This window comes from Pseudophryne corroboree, chromosome 3 (genome assembly GCF_028390025.1).
Source record: "Pseudophryne corroboree isolate aPseCor3 chromosome 3, aPseCor3.hap2, whole genome shotgun sequence".
In the NCBI taxonomy this organism is placed as follows: domain Eukaryota; kingdom Metazoa; phylum Chordata; class Amphibia; order Anura; family Myobatrachidae; genus Pseudophryne; species Pseudophryne corroboree.
Window position 1 is genome coordinate 764584633 of NC_086446.1, and position 21448 is coordinate 764606080.

General features: G+C 48.0%; 1 protein-coding gene across 2 annotated transcripts in view; it reads left to right on the forward strand.

Moving 5' to 3' along the window:
- LOC135056806 (C-type lectin domain family 2 member D-like) overlaps positions 1-21448 on the forward strand; it is a 270630-nt gene that overhangs the window by 32580 nt on the left and 216602 nt on the right. For both annotated transcript variants that reach the window (XM_063962409.1, XM_063962410.1), the window contains exons 2-3: positions 2546-2677; positions 15806-15943. In XM_063962409.1, the coding sequence (XP_063818479.1) occupies positions 2546-2677; positions 15806-15943 (270 nt within the window). The remainder of the gene's footprint in view (positions 1-2545; positions 2678-15805; positions 15944-21448) is intronic.

The following is a 21448-nucleotide window of genomic DNA, read 5'->3' on the forward strand; positions in this document are numbered from 1 at the left end:
CAAGGAAACAAGTGGTGAAAGCCGTGTCATTCCCGTCTAGTGGGCGCACAATCAGCACGGGGGTCCCTCAAGGATGTGTCCTCTCCCCCCCTGCTCTTCTCTCTATATACCAACGACTGCACCTCGACCGAGCAATCGGTAAAAATAAAAACATTTGCAGACGACACCACTGTCATCGGCTTAATTGAGGACGAAGACAAATCTGCATACAGACGCGAAGTGGAACAGCTAACACAGTGGTGCGGTAGGAAGAACCGTGACCTAAATCGCCTCAAAACATTTGAGATGGTGGTGGTCTTCAGAAGGAAACCCAGTGCCATGCAACCACGCGTAATAGCCAACACTGTGGTTTTGTGGGTCAACTCCCTAAAATTTCTAAGGTCAAAAATTTCCTGAGACCTCAAATGGGGACCCAACATAAGCACTGTGGTAAAGAAGACCTAGCAGCAGATGTTCTTTCTGAGGCAACTCGGGAAATTCAACATCCCGCAGAAGCTGCTGCTCATCATCTACACAGCGATGGTAGAATCGGTCCTACGTTCCTCGATCACAGTCTGGTATGGGGCTGCCAATGAGAGTGACAGATGGAGGCTGCAAAGGGTGGTGAGGACAGCTGAAAAGATCATTGGGGGTGACCTCCCTCCTGTCCAGGAATTGTACCAGTCAAGGGTCAGGAAGCGAGCGGAGAAAATCGTGGCAGATATGCAGCACCCAGGTCACAAACTGTTTGAACCGCTTCCATCAGGCAGACACTACAGGTCCATTCCTGCGAAGTCGACCAGATCCATTAAAAACCTTTTCCCACTAGCTGTCCACCAGCTGAACAATATATAAAAGGTCTAACATGTATAATATGTCTAATATGTTGAGTCTATCGTACAGTTGCAATGTGCAGTATGATCTCGTACGTGTAATGTATGCTACGCTTTTCTCCCTTCTTATGCTATGTATTCCCCCTTCATGTTGCTGCTTGGCGATACATGAGTACACCTGCCCAATAAAGCTGATTCTGATATGTATCATTGCGATGTCACTGTGATGTGTAGCGGGCTGTACCGGTGAGGGTTAGTGCATCCCGCCCTCACTCTGGGCCGGATGCACTAAAATTGTGCGGTACATCCCTCCACACAACACATCCATACTAATTTAACATGTACTAACATATGCAGTTAGAATCACAAGGGTAGGCTTACCACACCATCCCTTTAAATCGGGATGCTCATGGATTACACAGGTTCTGTGGCTGATTAAAGCCAGAGGAAATGCAGGCTTTAAGTCAGTTAGCCACAGAACCTGTGTAATTTCTTAGTGTCCCAGTTTTAAAGGGATAGGGGTCTATTCATGTAGCAGAGAAAAGCCCTGTTTTGCGTTGAATGGGGCTTTTCTCTGCTTACCGCAATTCACAGAGCGGGTTACCGTGGAGAAGTCTCTGACTTTTCCAGCGGCACCCCCTGCGTGCTTGAATCGCATCACTATACTTTTTGTATGCTGAGTGCAATTTATGAAGGAACGGAGAGCTCTGTTTTCCATTTCTCTATGGAGTTCAGATTTACCATCTCAGGGTGGTGTAACCTGAACTGCGGTGCAGTAACTGCACGCTCCTCCTGACACTAGCTCCGCCCCCCTGACCTCCCAGCAGCCACTTCGGCATGCGCAGAGGGACCCACTGGTATATTCCGAACATCGCAGAAGGGATTCCCCTGGAGGAAACTGCATCGCTGGAACCCCAGACTCTGTAGTGCCTCGCTGGAGAGGTGAGTATATGTGAATTGATACTTATCACAGATATACATCACATCGAATCGATGCAATGAATAGTGATAAGTAACATTGAATTTTTCGTCTTCTTTATGAATAGACTCCATAGTATGGTAAGCCTATGCAAAGGACAGCTCTACTGATAAGAAATGTCTTTTGCTCTCTTGCGTAACCAGAACTTTGGGGGCCCCATAGCAAGGGACCCAGTGATTCTTGAGAGACACATCTCTGCAGAAGTTATTACTTTTATGCCCCATTATAGTGCCTTAGCTCATTTTCTGAACCATAGTAGTGCCTTAGTCTAAGGTGCCATGAAACTGGAAAGTGCAAAGGTAAAGTATCTATAGAAATTCTCCCAAACTTAAAAAAATAAATGGATTAAGGCATCGACACTTTCCATATGGGCCAAATAAAAATATTTAGTATTTGTATAAACAAGAATTGGGGTTACAGATGTATCTGGTTTTAGAGGGCGGTGTTCCTGGCCACAGCACTGATAGCCAATAACAATGTCAGACAACCTCCATCTCAGGGGTAGGCAACCTGTGCATGCCAGGTGTCTAGGAACTACACATTCCAACATGCCTTGCCAATGTTTTGCTGTTAGGGGACGCTAAAATTGTGTCGGGACATGCTGGGATGTGTAGTTTCTCAGTAGTTTGAGCACCACCGGTTGCCTATCTGTGCTCTAGCTACTCGCTGTCCACGCGGTAAAATCCCAAGTACTGACCACTCAGGGGTGAATGGGACCTAATGGTGGATGTTACTAATTTTTGTGTTCTCCCAGCATCATCGGATTCTGCAGCAGACGGCACAAGAGAGACCGGTACAGAGAAAAACAATAAGAACATGGAAGGAAGTGGACAGAACAAGCAAACAACCAAAGATGAAGCAAAGCCTTTAGATGGCAGCAGTTATGGTGAGATAAGTGATGGGGAATGTTCTTTTGTGCTGGACCCAGGGTCTACATAGGGAGGGCACAGTATTCTCATAGTGATGTTCATAAAGCAACTTATAGGCAAATAAACATGTTCATAAGTCATAATTGGTCACTTGCCCAGATCCCAGGGGAGTTCTGTTATCTGGGACAGTTAGCAGCCCTCCCGAATCCTACCACTTCTGTGCTGAAGAGGTGGGCGTTATGTCGTGGTTCGACCAATTGTTGGATTTTAGGGGGGGGGGGGCGGGGGGGTTAACAATAATGATGTGATTAGTGGCTCCAAGTCCCCACTACAGCCTCCTGGTCCTCCCTCTGCCCAGACCTTCCAGAGCTTAGCCTTCCAGAGTTGGTTGGTATGGTATAAGGAACGTACAAGCAGCATGAAGGGAATGCGGGAGTGCCAGGATACCTATTCTTCTGCAACCACAGCTTTAGCTAGGGGGGTGGGGGTGGGGGGGGGGCATTTGCAAGCAGGGATAATAGGATTTCTCTGACGTCCTAGTGGATGCTGGGAACTCTGAAAGGACCATGGGGAATAGCGGGCTCCGAAGGAGGCTGGGCACTCTAGAAAGATTTATGACTACCTGGTGTACACTGGCTCCTCCCACTATGACCCTCCTCCAAGCCTCAGTTAGATCTTGTGCCCGGCCGAGGTTGGATGCACACTAGGGGCTCTCCTGAGCCTTTAGAAAGAAAGTATAGACTTAGGTTTTTTATTTTCAGTGAGACCTGCTGGCAACAGGCTCACTGCAGCGAGGGACTAAGGGGAGAAGAAGCGAACTCGCCTGCTTGCAGCCGGATTGGGCTTCTTAGGCTACTGGACACCATTAGCTCCAGAGGGATCGACCGCAGGCCCAGCCTTGATGTTCGGTCCCGGAGCCGCGCCGCCGCCCCCCTTACAGAGCCAGAAGCAAGAAGAGGTCCGGAAAATCGGCGGCATGAAGACTTCTGTCTTCACCAAGGTAGCGCACAGCACTGCAGCTGTGCGCCATTGCTCCTCATACACACTTCACACTCCGGTCACTGAGGGTGCAGGGCACTGGGGGGGGGGCGCCCTGAGAAGCAATAAAAACACCTTGGCTGGCAAAACAATCACAATATATAGCCCCAGAGGCTGTATATGTGATAAATACCCCTGCCAGAATCCATAAAAAAGCGGGAGAAAAGTCAGCGAAAAAGGGGCGGAGCTATCTCCCTCAGCACACTGGCGCCATTTTCTCTTCACAGTGCAGCTGGAAGAAAGCTCCCCAGGCTCTCCCCTGTAGTTTTCAGGCTCAAAGGGTTAAAAAGAGAGGGAGGGGGGGGGGCCACAAAATTTAGGCGCAATATTGTATATACAAGCAGCTATTGGGGAAAATTCACTCAGTTATAGTGTTAATTCCCACATTATATAGCGCTCTGGTGTGTGCTGGCATACTCTCTCTCTGTCTCCCCAAAGGGCTTTGTGGGGTCCTGTCCTCAGTCAGAGCATTCCCTGTGTGTGTGCGGTGTGTCTGTACGGCTGTGTCGACATGTTTGATGAGGAGACTTATATGGTGACGGAGCAGATACCGATAAATGTGATGTCGCCCCCTGTGGGGCCGACACCAGAGTGGATGGTTAGGTAAAAGGTATTAACCGACAGTGTCAACTCCTTACATAAAAGGGTGGATGACGTAACAGCTGTGGGACAGCCGGCTTCTCAGCCCGCGCCTGCCCAGGCGTCTCAAAGGCCATCAGGGGCTCAAAAACGCCCGCTCACTCAGATGGCAGACACAGATGTCGACACGGAGTCTGACTCCAGTGTCGACAAAGTTAAGACATATACACAATCCACTAGGAACATCCGTGACTTGATCTCGGCAATAAAAAATGTGTTAAACATTTCTGACATTAACCCAAGTACCTCTAAAAATGGGTTTTAGGTTGGGGAGAAAAAGCAGGCAGTGTTTTGTTCCCCCTTCAGATGAATGAATGAAGTGTGTGAAAAGCGTGGGTTCCCCCGATAAGAAACTGGTAATTTCTAAAAGTTACTGATGGCGTACCCTTTCCCGCCAGAGGATAAGTTACGCTGGGAGATATCCCCTAGGGTGGATAAGGCGCTCACACGGTTGTCAAAAAAGGTGGCACTGCCGTTTTAGGAACGGCCACTTTGAAGGTACCTGTTGATATAAAGCAGGACGATATCCTGAAGTCTGTATTTACACACTCAGGTACTAGACTGAGACCTGCAGATCGTGCTGCTGCAGCGTGGTCGGTGACCCTGTCAAACATGAGAACATATTAAAGACGTCGTATAATATATGAGGGATGCACAGAGGAATATTTTGCCGGCTGGCATCCAAAATTAATGTAATGTCCATTCTGTCAGGAGGGTATTAGAGACCTGTCACTGGACAGGTGATGCTGACTTTAAAAGAGATTCTGCCTTATAAGGGTGAGGAATTATTTGGGGATGGTCTCTGGGACCTCGTATCCACAGCCACAGCTGGGAAGAAATATTTTTACCTCAGGTTTCCTCACAGACTAAGAAAGCACTGTATTATCAGGTACAGTCCTTTCAGCTTCAGAAAAGCAAGCGGGTCAAAGGCGCTTTCTTTCTGTACAGAGACAAGGGAAGAGGGAAAAAGCTGCACCAGTCAGCCGGTTCCCAGAATCAAAATTCTTCTCTCGCTTCCTCTGAGTCCACAGCATGACGCGGGGGCTCCACAGGTGTAGCCAGGTACGGTGGGGGGCCGTCTCAAAAATTTCAGCGATCAGTGGGCTCGCTCACAGATGGATCCCTGTTTCTTTCAAGTAGTATTTCAGGGGTACAAGCTGGAATTCGAGATGTCTCCTCCCAGCCGTTTCCTAGAATATGCCTTGCCGACAACTCCCTCAGGCAGGGAGGCTGTACTAGAGGCAATTAATAAGCTGTATTCCCAGCAGGTAATACTCAAGGTGCCCCTACTTCAAAAGGACGGGGTTACTATTCCACACGGGTTGGGGTACCGAAACCGCATGGTTCGGTGTGACCCATCTTATATTTAAAATCCTTGAACACATACATAAAAAAATTCAAGTTCAAGAGGGAATCGCTCAGGGCGGTTATTGCAAGCCTGGACGAGGGGGATTACATGGTATCCCGGGACATCAAGGATGCTTACCTGCATGTCCCCATTTTCCATACTCGCCAGGAGTACCTCAGATTTGTGGTACAGGATTACCATTACCAAGTCCAGACACTGCCGTTGGGACTGTACAAGACACCGAGGGTGTTTACCAGGGTAATGGCCGAAATGATGATACTCCTTCGAAAAAAGGGAGTTTTAATTATCCCGTACTTGGACAATCTCCTTATAAGGGCGAGGTCCAAGGAGCAGTTGCTAGTCGGGGTAGCACTATTTTGGAAAGTGCTACAACAGCAGGGTTGGAATCTAAACAGTCCAAAGTCACAGCTGGTTCCTATGACACATCTACTGTTCCCGGGGATGGTTCTGGACACAGACCAGAAATAAGTGTTTCTCCCGGAGGAGAAAGCCAAGGAGCTGTCATCTCTAGTCAGAGACCTCCTGAAGCCAAAACAGGTATCGGTGCATCATTGCACGCGAGTCCTGGGAAAAATGGTAGCTTCCTACGAAGCAATCCCATTCGGCAGGTTCCATGCAAGAATTTTTCAGTGGGACCTGTTGGACAAGTGGTCCGGATCGCATCTTCAAATGCATCGGCTGATAACCCTGTCTCCAAGGACCAGGGTATCTCTACTATGGTGGTTGCAGAGTGCCCATCTTAAGGAGGGCCGCAGGTTCAACATACAGGACTAGGTCCTAGTGACCATGGAGGCCAGCCTTTGAGACTGGGGGCAGTCACACAGGGAAGAAACTTCCAAGGACTTTGGTCAAGTCAGGTGACTTACCTACACATAAATATTCTGGAACTGAGGGCCATTTACATTGCCCTGGGTCAGGCAAGGCCTCTGCTTCTAAACCAGCCGGTACTGATCCAATCAGACAACATCACGGCGGTCACCCATGTAAACCAACAGGGCGACACAAGAAGCAGGATGGTGATGGCAGAAGCCACAAGGATTCTCCGATGGGCGGAAAATCATGTGTTAGCACTGTCAGCAGTGTTCATTCCCGGAGTGGACAACTGGGAAGCAGATCTTCTCAGCAGACACGACCTCCACCCGGGAGAGTGGGGACTTCGTCCAGAAGTCTTCCAAAGGATTGTACACCATTGGGAAAGGCCACAGGTGGACATGATGGTGTCCCGCCTCAACAATAAGCTATAAAAGATATTGCGCCTGGTCAAGGGACCCTCAGGCGATGGTTGTGGACGCTCTGGTAACACCGTGGGTGTACCAGTCGGTTTATGTGTTTCCCCTCTGCCTCTCATACCAAAGGTACTGAGAATAATAAGAAGGCGAGGAGTAAGAACGATACTCGTGGTTCCGGATTGGCCAAGAAGAGCTTGGTACCCAGAACTTCAAGAAATTATATCAGAGGACCCATGGCCTCTGCCGCTCAGATAGGACCTGCGGCAGCAGGGGCCCTGTCTGTTCCAAGACTTGCCGCGACTGCGTTTGACGGCATGGCGGTTGAACGCCGGATCCTGAAGAAAAAGGACTTTCCGGAGGAAGTCATTCCTACGCTTATTAAAGCCAGGAAAGGTGTTATGGAAAATCATTATCACCACATATGGCGGAAATATGTTGCATGGTGAGGCCGAAAAGGCCCCAACAGAGGATTTTTAACTAGGTCGATTTCTGCATTTCCTGCAAGCAGGAGTGAATATGGGCCTAAAACTAGGCTCCATTAAGGTACAGATCTCGGCTCTGTCGATTTTCCTTCAAAAAGAACTAGCTTCAGTACCTGAAGTTCAGACATTTGTAGAAGGAGTGCTGCATATTCAGCTCCGTTTGTGCCTCCTGTGGCACCTTGGGATCTCAACGTGGTGTTGAGTTTCTTAAACTCACATTGGTTTGAGCCACTAAAAATCGTGGATCTGAAATATCTCACGTGGAAAGTGGTCATGTTATTGGCCTTGGCTTCGGCCAGGCGAGTATCAGAATTGGCGGCTTTATCTTGTAAAAGCCCTTATCTGATTTTCCATATGGATAGGGCAGAATTGAGGACTCGTCCCAAGTTTCTCCCTAAGGTGGTGTCAGCGTTTTACCTGAACCAGCCTATTGTGGTGCCTGCGGCTGCTAGGGACTTGGAGGACTCCAAGTTGTTAGACGTTGTCAGGGCCCTGAAAATATATGTTTCCAGGACGGCTGGAGTCAGAAAATCTGACTCGCTGTTTATCCTGTATGTACCCAACAAGCTGGGTGCTCCTGCTTCTAAGCAGACTATTGCTCGTTGGATTTGTAGTACAATTCAGCTTGCACATTCTGTGGCAGGCCTGCCACAGCCAAAATCTGTAAATGCCCATTCCACAAGGAAGGTGGGCTCATCTTGGGCGGCTGCCCGAGGGGTCTCGGCTTTACAACTTTGCCGAGCAGCTACTTGGTCAGGGGCAAACACGTTTGCTAAATTCTACAAATTTGATACCCTGGCTGAGGAGGACCTTGAGTTCTCTCATTCGGTGCTGCAGAGTCATCCGCACTCTCCCGCCCGTTTGGGAGCTTTGGTATAATCCCCATGGTCCTTTCGGAGTTCCCAGCATCCACTAGGACGTCAGAGAAAATAAGAATTTACTCACCGGTAATTCTATTTCTCGTAGTCCGTAGTGGATGCTGGGCGCCCATCCCAAGTGCGGTTTATCTGCAATACTTGTACATAGTTAGTGTTAACTAAATCGGGTTATTGTTATGAGCCATCTGTTGAGAGGCTCAGTTGTTTTCATACTGTCAAACTGGATATAGTATCACGAGTTGTACGGTGTGATTGGTGTGGCTGGTATGAGTCTTACCCGGGATTCAAAATCCTTCCTTATTGTGTACGCTCGTCCGGGCACAGTATCCTACCTGAGGCTTGGAGGAGGGTCATAGTGGGAGGAGCCAGTGTACACCAGGTAGTCCTAAATCTTTCTAGAGTGCCCAGCCTCCTTCGGAGCCCGCTATTCCCCATGGTCCTTTCGGAGTTCCCAGCATCCACTACGGACTACGAGAAATAGAATTACCGGTGAGTAAATTCTTATTTTTAATACCTACCGGTAAATCCTTTTCTCTTCACTTCATAGACCATGAGGTATAGACGGGATCCTCAGGAGACATGGGCACTCTAAAGACTTTTAGTGGGTGTGAACTGGCTCCTACCTCTATGCCCCTCCTCCAGACCTCAGTTATAGGAACTGTGCCCAGGGAGACGGACATTTCGAGGAAAAGGATTTATTTTAAAACTAAGGGTGAGATACATACCTGCTCACACCACAAACACGCCGTACAACATGGCATTTGTAACCAAACCCAGTCAACAGCATGAACAAAAAACCAGCAACAGGCTGATTATAATCAAACACAACCATTGTGTAACACAAGCAAAAACTACAACCATTACTGCAGATAGAGTCCGCACTGGGATGGGCACCCATCATCCTCTACGGACTAAGAGAAAAGGATTTACCGGTAGGTATTAAAATCCTATTTTCTCATACGTCCTAGAGGATGCTGGGGACACTTCATAGACCATGGGGTTTATACCAAAGCTTCAGATCGGGCGGGAGAGTGTGGATGACTCTGCAGCACCGATTGACCAAACAAGAGGTCCTCATCAGCCAGGGTATCAAACTTGTAGAACTTTGCAAAAGTGTTTGAACCCGACCAAATAGCCGCTCTGCAAAGCTGTAACGCCGAGACCCCACGGGCAGCCGCCCAAGATGAGCCCACCTTCCTGGTAGAATGGGCCTTAACCGATATCGGTAACGGCAATCCAGCCGTAGAATGAGCCTGTTGAATCGTATTACAGGTCCAACGTGTAATAGTATGCTTAGAAGCAGGCGTCCCCAATCTTTTTGGGAGCATATAGGACAAACAGAGCCTCCGTTTTCCTAAGTTGAGCTGTTCTGACTACATAGATTTTCAAAGCCCTGACCACATCCAGAGACTTTGAGTCCACGAGGGTGCCAGTAGCCACTGGCACCACATTAGGTTGGTTCATGTGAAAAGCTGAAACCACCTTTGGCAGAAACTGCTGCCGAATTCTCAACTCCGCTCTATCTTCATGGAAGATCAAATAGGGGCTCTTGTGAGACAAGGCCGCTAACTCAGACACCCGCCTTGCGGATGCCAAGGCCAACAACGTGACCACTTTCCAAGTGAGGAATTTTAATTCAACCTTCCGTAAAGGTTCAAACCAAGGAGATTGCAGGAACTTTAACACCACGTTGAGATCCCATGGTGCCACCGGAGGCACAAAAGGAGGCTGGATATGCAGCACCCCCTTTACGAAAGTCTGAACCTCAGGGAGGGAGGCCAATTCCTTTTGAAAGAATATTGACAAGGCCGAAATTTTTACCTTAATGGAGCCTAGTTTTAGGCCCGCATCCACACCAGCTTGTAGAAAATGGAGAAAACGCCCCAGCTGAAATTTCTCCGTAGGGGCCTTCTTGGATTCACACCAAGACACATATTTTCTCCAAATACGGTGGTAATGCTTCACCGTTAATTCTTTTCTAGCTTGAAGTAGAGTGGGAATAAATTCACTGGGAATCCCCTTCCGGGCTAGAATATGGCGTTCAACCGCCATGCCGTCAAACGCAGCCGCGGTAAGTCCTGGAATACGCATGGACTTTGCTGTAACAGGTCCTCTCGTAGAGGAAGAGGCCACGGATCTCCTATGAGCAACTCCTGAAGATCCGGATACCAGGCCCTCTTTGGCCAGTCTGGGACAATGAGTATCGCCGGAACTCTAGTTCTTCTTACGATCCTTATCACCTTCGGGATGAGTGGAAGCGGAGGGAACACGTAGACCGACGGAAACACCCACGGTGTCACCAGGGCGTCCACCGCTATTGTTTGAAGGTCCTTCGACCTGGAACAATACATCCGAAGTTTCTTCTTGAGGCGAGACGCCATCAGTCTACATGAGGAATTCCTCAATGACTTGTCACGTCTGCAAAGACCTCTTGATGAAGACCCCACTCCCCTGGATGGAGATCGTGTCTGCTGAGGAAGTCTGCTTCCCAGTTGTCCACTCCTGGAATGAAGACCGCCGGCAGAGCGCTTACATGTCTTTATGTCCAGCGGAGAACTTTTGTGGCCTCTGCCATTGCCGCTGTGCTCTTTGTTCCACCATGGCGCTTTATGTATGCCACTGCTGTTATGTTGTCCGACTGAATCAAGACGGGCAGATCTTGAAGATGATTTTCCGCTTGTCGAAGGCCGTTGCAAATGGCCCTTAATTCCAGAATGTTTTATGTGCAGACAAGCCTCCTGACTTGACCATTTTTCGTGGAAATTTTCCCCCTATGTGACTGCTCCCCATCCCCGGAGACTTGCATCCGTGGTCACCAGGACCCAATCCTGGATCCCGAACCTGCATCCCTCTAGAAGGTGAGGACTGTGCAGCCACCACAGGAGAGAGATTCTGGTCCTGGAAGACAGGACTATTTTCCGGTGCATGAGTAGGTGAGACCCGGACCACTTGTCCAGCATGTCCCACTGAAACACCCTGGCATGAAACCTGCCAAACGGAATGGCCTCGTAGGCCGCCACCATCTTTCCCAGCAGTCGAGTGCACTGATAAATCGACACCCTCGCTGGTTTCAGAATCCCTTTTACCATGTTCTGGATTTCCAGAGTTTTCTCCACCGGCAGAAAAACTCTCTGTAACTCTGTGTCCAGAATCATGCCCAGGAATGACAGCCGTGTTGTCGGAACCAACTGATTTTGGCAAATTCCGGAGCCAACCATGTTGCTGCAGAATCTTCAGGGAGAGCGTGACGTGTTCTAGTAATTTTTCCCTTGATCTCGCCTTTATCAGGAGATCGTCCAAGTACGGGATAATTTTGACTCTTTGCTTGCGCAAGAGGACCATCATTTCCGCCATCACCATTGTGAAGATCCTTGGAGCCGTGGAAAGCCCAAACGACAACGTCTGAAATTGGTAATGACAATCTTGAACCGCAAACCTCAGGTACGCCTGATGTGGAGGGTAAATGGGGACATGTAAGTACGCATCCTTTTATGTCTACTGACACAATAAAATCTCCTCCCTCCAGACTGCAGATCACTGCCCGAAGAGATTTCATTTTGAATTTGAATCTCTTCAGATAGAAATTGAGAGATTTAAGTTCAGAATCGGTCTGACCGAGCCATCCGGCTTCAGAACCACGAGCAGGCTTGAAGAAAAGCCTTTTCCTTGTTGAGACGGTGGTACTGTGACAATGACCTGATTTTGACACCGCTTTTGTATGGCCGCGCATAACACCTCCCTTTCGGGGAGAGAAGCTGGCAAGGCTGATTTGAAAAAACGTTGAGGGGGCACATCTTGAACCTCCAGTTTGTAAACTTGGGTTACTATATCTAGAAACATAGAATTTGTCGGCAGATAAGAACCACTTGGCCCATCTAGTCTGCCCCTTATTTTTTTTATTTTTTTTTATATTATTTTTTATCACTAACCTTATTTGATCCTTATTTCTTTGTAAGGATATCCTTATGTCTATCCCATGCATGTTTAAATTGCTCAACTGTCTTAGCCTCTACCACCTCTGATGGGAGGCTATTCCACTTGTCCACTACCCTTTCTGTGAAATAATTTTTCCGCAAATTTCCCCTGAACCTCCCCCCCTCCAGTCTCAGTGCATGTCCTTGTGTCCTATTGCTTCTCTTCATTTGGAGAATGTTTCCCTCCTGGACTTTGTTAAAACCCTTGATATATTTGAAAGTTTCTATCATGTCCCCCCTTTCCCTTCTCTGCTCCAAACTATACATATTGAGATTTCTTAGTCTTTCTGGGTATGTTTTGTGATGTAGGCCATGCACCATTTTAGTTGCCCTCCTTTGTACAGTTTCTAATGTATTAATATCCTTTTGAAGATATGGCCTCCAGAACTGAATACAGTATTCTAGATGAGGCCATACCAATGACCTATACAGTGGCATTATTACTTCTTTCTTTCTGCTGCTGATTCCTCTCCCAATACAGCCAAGCATCTGACTAGCCTTCCTCATTGCCTTGTTACATTGCTTACCTGCTTTTAAGTCATCTGAAATAGTGACTCCTAGATCCCTTTCCTCCTCAGTAGTTTCCAGTATAGTGCCATTAATACTGTATTTAGCTTTAGGATTTTTGAGACCCAAGTGCCTGATTTTGCATTTTTTGGCATTAAACTGTAATTGCCAGACTCTTGACCATTCCTCTAGTCTACCTAGATCCTCAATCATTTGTTTTACCCCATCTGGTGTGTCTACCCTGTTGCATACCTTTTGTGTCATCTGCAAAAAGGCATACTTTCCCTTTAATGCCATTTGCAATGTCACCAATAAAGATATTAAAAATCACTGGTCCAAGTACAGATCCCTGAGGTACTCCACTGGTAACATTTCCCTCCTGTGAATGCACTCCATTTACTACAACTCTCTGTTTTCTATCCTTCAACCAAGATCTTATCCATTCAATAATCCTAATATCCAATCCCAAATTTTCAAGTTTATTTAGCAGTCTGCGATGTGGAACTGTGTCAAAAGCCTTACTAAAGTCTAGATAAGCTATATCCATGGCTCCACCTTTATCCATCACTTTAGTCACACAATCATGTACTGAATATTCTTAGCCAGTTTAGGATTCAATCTGGCATCACTATAGTCGACACAGGAATCGGTATCTGTGTCCAGTAACTGGGCAAATCAACGCTTCTGTGCCCCCGAAGGGGTTTGTGACAATGCATCCTCCAAGGACCTTCTCCATGCTCGGTGCTGGGACTCAGATTTATCAAATCTCTTCTTTAATAGGGCCACATTAGCATTCAAAACACTCAACATATTCACCCAATCAGCAGTCGGTGGTGCCAACGGGGTCACTCCCACAGTCTGTACTGTCTCCACACCTACTTCTTCCTGGGAAGAGCATTCAGCCTCAGACATGCCGACACACATGCACCGACACCACCAAACACTCTGGGCTATAGGGGACAGACCCACACTAAGACAGTCAGGGAGACACAAAGGGAGATTGCCAGCTCACAACCCAGCACCTAACTTGTTTTTGAAATGTGCAATACACAGCCCCAGAACTGTCAGCGCTTTTCAGCGCTCCGGTGTCACTCCTGCCCAGGGTAATAAGGAAGTTCAAGCAAGAAGAAGGAATCCTACTTCTGATCACTCCAGCGTGGCCCAGACGGCATTGGTTCTCAGACCTACAGGGTCTCTCGTTAGAGCGTCCTTTTCTGCTTCCACACGCCCAGACCTCCTCATTTAGGGCCCTTGTGTCTACTAGGATTTGACCCGGCTGGCTTTGACGGCGTGGCTCTTGAAGCTTCAGTTCTGAGGGACAAAGGATTTTCCGAGGCGGCCATTCAAACTATATTGAAGGCCCGTAATCCGGCATCTGCTCGGATTTTTCATAGGGTCTGTAATTCTTACTTTGCGTGGTGCGCATCTAACAATCATGACATCTACAAGTTTAGTACGGCCAAACTTTTGGCTTTCCTGCAACAGGTCCTGGACTTGGGCCTTCGTCTGGCCTCCCTCAAGGTTCATACTGTATTTCTGCCTTGTCGGTATGGTTTCAGAGAAAAATTGCGACTCTGCCTGATGTTCATACATTCACTCAGGGTGTTTTACGGATTCAACCTCCCTATGTCCCGCTTGTGGCTCCTTGGGATTTGTCGGTTGTTCTGGAGGCCTTACAAGATTCTCCGTTTGAACTTCTTGAATCTGTGGACCTTAAGTGGCTTACTCTTAAGGTTTTGTTCTTGCTGGCTAATGCCTCTGCTAGACGGGTTTCAGACTTGGGTGCCTTGTCCTGTCGATCACCCTTTCTGATTTTTCACCGTGATTGGGCGGTTCTTAGAACTCGCCCAGGTTATTTGCCTAAAGGTGGTGTCGTCCTTCCACCTTAACCAGGAGATTGTGGTTCCAGCATTCACCTCTCCAGGTTTGTCCTCCGAAGAGCGGTCTTTGGACGTGGTATGGGCTCTCCGTATTTATGTAAAGAGAACATCTTCTCTTAGGAGATCTGATTCCCTCTTTGTTGTGGCTGGCCTGCTAATAAGCAGACCTTGGCCAGATGGATTAGAATGGTGATTGCACATGCTTATGTACAGGCTGGCCTTCCAGCTCCTGCTACCATCAAAGCCCATTCTACTCTGTCTGTTGGACCTTCTTGGGCGGCCCGCTGTGGTGCGACCCTTGAACAATTGTGCAAGGCGGCTGCGTGGTCCTCAGTGAACATGTTCATAAGGTTCTATGCCTTCGATACTTTCGGCACCCAGGATGCCTCCTTTGGAGATTTATGGTAAGAACTTACCTTTTGTTAAATCCCTTTCTGCGAGCTATACTGGGTTCCACAGGGCGCCCCACCCTGATGCACTTAGCTTCTTTGGGTTTGTATGGCATTAGCCGCTGACACCTTCTCCTGTCATGAGAATGTGGTGTATGTAGCTACTAACGGTTGTCGTTTCTTTTACCTGCTACTGCATTGGACTGGTTAACAAAACTGAGCTCCTGTGCACGGAGGCGGGGTTATAGAGGAGGTGGTGCTGTGCATCCTTGGAGCAGTCAAAGACTTTAGCCTGTTGGTGCCTCTGATCAAGATCCTACTCTACACCCCAATGTTATCCCTGTTGAACCCAATGTACCTCGCAGAAAGAGATTTAACAAAGGTAAGTTCTTACCATGTATTTGTATAAACAAGAATTGGGGTTACAGATGTATCTGGTTTTAGAGGGCGGTGTTCCTGGCCACAGCACTGATAGCCAATAACAATGTCAGACAACATCCATCTCAGGGGTAGGCAACCTGTGCATGCCAGGTGTCTAGGAACTACACGTTCCAACATGCCTTGCCAATGTTTTGCTGTTAGGGAACGCTAAAATTGTCAGGATATGCTGGGATGTGTAGTTTCACAGTAGTTGGAGCACCACCGGTTGCCTATCTGTGTTTTAGCTACTCGCTGTCCACTATGGAGAATCTCAAGTACTGACCACTCAGGGGTGAATGGGACCTAATGGTGGATGTTACTAATTTTTGTGTTCACCCAGCATCATCGGATTCTGCAGCAGACGGCACAAGAGAGACCGGTAACCTGTCAGAGAAAAACAATAAGAACATGGAAGGAAGTGGACAGAACAAGCAAACAACCAAAGATGAAGCAAAGCCTTTAGATGGCAGCAGTTACGGTGAGATAAGTGATGGGGAATGTTCTTTTGTGCTGGACCCAGGGTCTACATAGGGAAGGCACAGTATGCTCATAGTGATGTTCATAAAGCAACTTATAGGCAAATAGACATGTACATAAGTCATACTTGGTCACTTGCCCAGATTCCAGGGGAGTTCTGTCATCTGGGACAGTTAGCAGCCCTCCCGAGGGTGTTATGTCGTGGTTCACCATGAGTTGCGAACCCAATGACCAATTGTTGGATTTTAGGGGGGGGGGGGGGGGGGTTAACAATAATGATGTGATTAGTGGCTCCAAGTCCCCACTACAGCCTCTTGGACCTCCCTCTGCCCAGACCTTCCAGAGCTTAGCCTTCTAGAGTTGGTTGGTATGGTATAAGGCAGGGCTGGCAAAACCAGTCCTCGAGATCTACCAACCGTACACATTTTCCAGATCACCTAGCTGGTGCACAGGTGTAGTCAGTACTAATTAAGATGTGCTGCATTCATTCCTAACTGACAATTCTACAGGTCTCCAGGAGGCCTGGAAAACATTAACTGTTGGTAGATCTCGAGGACCGGTTTGGCCAGCCCTGGTATAAGGAATGTACAAGCAGCATGAAGGGAATGCGGGAGTGCCAGGATACCTATTCTTTTGCAACCACAGATTTAGCTAGGGAGGGGTGGGGAGGGAGGAGGGGGGGGGGGGGGGGGGGCATTTGCAAGCAGAGATAAGGAAATAAATAGCTGAAGATACGGGACATAGAAGGGGATAGGTGCTGGTTTATAGAAGTGGAGATGTTGCCCATAGCAACCAAGCAGATTCTAGTTATCTTCTAGGAGGTGCTAGATAAATAATAAGTAGAATCTGATTGGTTACTATGGGCAACATCTCCATTTCTATACACCCGCACCTCAGTGCTCCAGCAGATTGGTGGCTGGCATGTTGTAGCTTTCAGCATGTTAATTAAGAACTAGACAAGGGAAAAATGTGATATTTCAAAATAGAAAAAATACTCCCAGCATGTTTGTTAGGTATCTGGGGTCTCTAGATGGAGGACATGTGACAAAGATTTTTGCAAGAAGCAGGATGGTAGAAAGATTTGGGCCTTCGAGATTAAGTATATAAACCAGAGGTTCTCTAACACAGTCCTCAAGGGTATCCGGATGATAGATAGTGTCTTGTTAGACAGTCAATAGATAGACACCACATGTTAGACAGACATTAGGTCGACAGAGTCAAAAGGTCGACATGAAAAAGATAGACAGTATAAAAAATACAAAAGAGATACGGGATGAAAATGGTCGACATAAAAAAGGTAGACACAGGTTTTTTTAATATTGCATTTTTATTACCTATTTCATATCTTCTCTATCCATGTCGGCATAGAGTTGGTTATAACCCTTGCGAGTCCTTTCTACAATTAGGGATCCCAGATGACAAAGCTTCGCACACAAACCCCAAAGTGTGTCTACCTTATGTCGACCATTTTCATATCGACATTTTGACCCAGTCGACCTTTTGACTGTCTAACATGTGGGGTCTATCTATTGACTGTCTAACTAGACACTGTCTATCTGTTATACCACACCCGTCCTCAAGGCACCCAACGGTCCAAGTTTTAAGTATACCTGTGCTTGGGGACAGGTGACTTAATTAGCACCTCAGTCAATTTGATTTAACCATTTGTGCTGAGCCATGGATATACCTAAAACCTGGATCGTTGGGGTGCCTTGAGGACCGCGTTTGAGAACCTCTGGTGTAAACCAAAAGAGAGAGGAAAAAAGAACTCCCTGTGGGGGGGGGGGGGGGGGGTACACTTAATAAATATAATTACTTTCTCTTACGTCCTAGAGGATGCTGGGGACTCCGTAAGGACCATGGGGTATAGACGGGCTCTGCAGGAGACGTGCACTCTAAAGACCTTTTATTGGTGGGAACTGGCTCCTCCCTCTATGCCCCTCCTCCAGACCTCAGTTAGATCCTGTTCCCAGGGGAGACTGGTTGCACACTAGGGGAGCTCTACTGCGTTTCTCTAGAAAATACTTTTGTTAGGTTTTATTTTCAGGGAGCACTGCTGGCAACAGGCTCCCTGCTTCGTGGGACTGAGGGGAGAGAAGCAGACCCACTTTCCTGGACTGATGGGCTTTGCTTCTTAGGCTACTGGACACCATTAGCTCCAGAGGGTCGGAACACAGGTGTCGTCCTTGCTGTTCGTCCCAGAGGCGCGCCGCCATCCTCCTCACAGCGCCGGAAGATAGAAGCCGGGTAAGTAAGGAAGCAAGAAGACTTCAAAGGCGGCAGAAGACTTCAGATCTTCATGAGGTACCGCGCAGTGGTCGAGCTGCGTGCCATTGCTCCCACACACACACAAGGCACAGCAAGGGTGCAGGGCGCAGGAGGGGGCGCCCTGGGCAGCAATTATGGCCTCAGAATTAGACTGGCTCATATATAGATACTGCGGAGGCAGTATATATTAAAAACCCCGCCAGTATAAAGAAAAATAGCGGGACCGAGGGAATCCGCACCGGTAGGGGCACGTCTTCAGCTCTTCAGCCAGGTCTGGGTTCAGTCGGATTTGGATACTTGGGTAGTCGGAATTGTGTCCCAAGGCTACAAACTGGAGTTCGAAGATGTGCCTCCACACCGATTTTTCAAATCGGCCTTGCCAGCTTCTCACCCAGAGAGGGCAATAGTTTCAGCTGCCATACAAAAGCTGTGTTAACAGCAAGTGATTATCAATGTTCCCCTAGTGCAACAGGGGAAGGGGTTTTATTCAACCCTATTTGTGTTCCCGAAACTGGTTGGCTCAGTCACGCCAATTCTGAATCTAAAATCCCTAAACCTATATTTGAAGAGGTTCAAATTCAAGATGGAATCTCTCCGGGCAGTGATCTCCAGCCTGGAAAGGGGGGGATTTTATGGTGTCACTGGACATAAAGGATGCATACCTTCATGTCCCCATATATCCTCCTCATCAGGCGTACCTGAGATTTGCTGTACAGGATTATCATTACCAGTTTCAGACGTTGCCGTTTGAGCTTTCCACGGCCCTGAGAATTTTCACCAAGGTAATGGCGGAAATGATTGTGCTCCTGCGCAAGCAGGGGGTCACAATTATCCCATACTTGGACGATCTCCTGATAAAAGCAAGACCAAGAGAACAGTTACTAAAAAGCGTGCGTCTCTCCCTGAGAGTACTACAATAACACTGCTGGATTCTAAATCTACCAAAGTCGCAGTTGGTTCCGACAACTCGGCTGTCGTTTTTGGGCATGATTCTGGACATGGAAAAACAGAGGGTTTTTCTCCCAATGGAAAAAGCCCAGGAACTCCAGAACATAGTCAGGGACACCGCTGAAACCAAAAAGAGTGTCAGTTCATCAATGCACTCGAGTATTGGGAAAGATGGTGGTGGCGTACGAGGCCATTCCGCAAGAACCTTTCAGTGGGACCTTCTGGACAAGTGGTCAGGGTCCCATCTACAGATGCATCGGAGGATAAGCCTGTCCCCCAGGGCCAGGGTCTCTCTCCTGTGGTGGCTCCAGAGTGCTCACCTTCTAGAGGGTTGTAGGTTCGGCATTCAAGATTTGATTCTTGTGACCACGGACGCGAGCCTCCGAGGATGGGGAGCAGTCACACAAGAAATAATTTTCAGGGAATATGGTCAAGCCAGGATGCTTCTCTACACATCAGTGTGCTGGGATTAAGGGCCATATACAACGGCCTGAAACAGGCGGAGAATCTTCTTTGCAACCTACCCGTTCTGATCCAGTCAGATAACGTCACAGCTGTGGCGCATGTAAACCGCCAGGGCGGGACAAGGAGCAGAGCAGCAATGGCAGAAGCCACCAGGATTCTTCGCTGGGCGGAAAATCATGTAAGCGCTCTTTTAGCAGTCTTCATTCCAGGAGTAGACAACTGGGAAGAAGACTTCCTCAGCAGGCACGATCTCTATCCAGGGGAGTGGGGACTTCATCAAGAAGTCTTTGCAGAGGTAACAAGTTATTGGGGACTCCCTCAAATAGACATGATGGCATCACGCCTCAACAGAAAGCTTCGGACGTATTGTTCCAGGTCGAGGGACCCTCAGGCAGTGGCGGTGGACGCCCTAGTGACACCGTGGGTGTTTCAGTCGGTCTGTGTGTTCCCTCCTCTTCCACTAATCTCAAAAATATTGAGAATCATAAGACGAACAAGAGTGCAGACAATACTCATTGTTCCAGATTGGCCTCGAAGGGCCTGGTATTCAGATCTTCAAGAAATGCTCACAGAAGATTCGTGGCCTCTTCCTCCCAGTGAGGACCTGTTACAACAGGGGCCCTTTATGTTCCAAGACTTACCGCGGTTACGTTTGACGGCATGGCGGTTGAACACCAAATCCTAGCTAGGAAAGGGATTCCAGGTGAAGTCATCCCTACTCTAATTAAAGCTAGGAAGGAGGTAACGGCAAAGCACTATCACTGTATCTGGAGGAAATATGTGTCTTGGTGTGATGCCAAAAATGGAAGATTTTCAGCAGGGTCATTTTCTCCATTTTCTACAGACAGGTGTGGCTATTGGCCTAAAGTTAGGGTCCATTAAGGTGCAGATTTCAGCCTTATCTATATTCTTTCAGAAGGAATTGGCTTCTCTCCCAGAAGTCCAGACTTTTGTAAAGGGAGTGTTGCACATCCAACCTCCTTTTGTGCCCCCAGTGGCACCTTAACGTGGTGTTTACAGTTCCTTAAATCGCACTGGTTTGAACCTCTTCAAACAGTTGAATTAAAGTTTCTCACTTGGAAAGTGGTCATGTTGTTGGCCTTGGCATCTGCAAGGCGGGTGTCCGAATTGGCGGCTTTGTCTAATAGGAGCCCCTATCTGATTTTCCATGTGGATCGATCAGAGCTGAGGACTCGTCCTCAATTCCCGCCTAAAGTGGTTTCGTCGTTTCACATGAACCAACCTATTGTGGTGCCTGTGGCTAAGGGTGCCTTGGAGGATTCCAAGTCCCTTGATGTAGTCAGGGCCTTAAAAATGTATATAGCCAGAAAGGCTCGGGTTATGAAAACAGAGGCACTGTTTGTCCTGTATGCAGCCAACAAAGTTGGCGCTCCTGCTTCTAAACAGACTATTGCAAGCTGGATCTGTACCACGATTCAGCAGGCTCATTCTATGGCTGGATTGCCGTTACCAAATTCGGTAAAGGCCCATTCCATTAGAAAAGTGGGCTCTTCTTGGGCGGCTGCCCGAGGCGTCTCGGCATTACAGCTTTGCCGAGCAGCTATTTGGTCGGGTTCAAACACTTTTGCAAAATTCTACAAGGTTGATAGCCTGGCTGATGAGGACCTCATGTTTGCTCAGTCGGTGCTGCAGAGTCATCCGCACTCTCCCGCTCGGTCTGGAGCTTTGGTATAAACCCCATGGTCCTTACGGAGTCCGCAGCATCCTCTAGGACATAAGAGAAAATAAGATTTTAAACCTACCGGTAAATCTTTTTCTCCTAGTCCGTAGAGGATGCTGGGCGCCCGTCCCAGTGCGGACTATT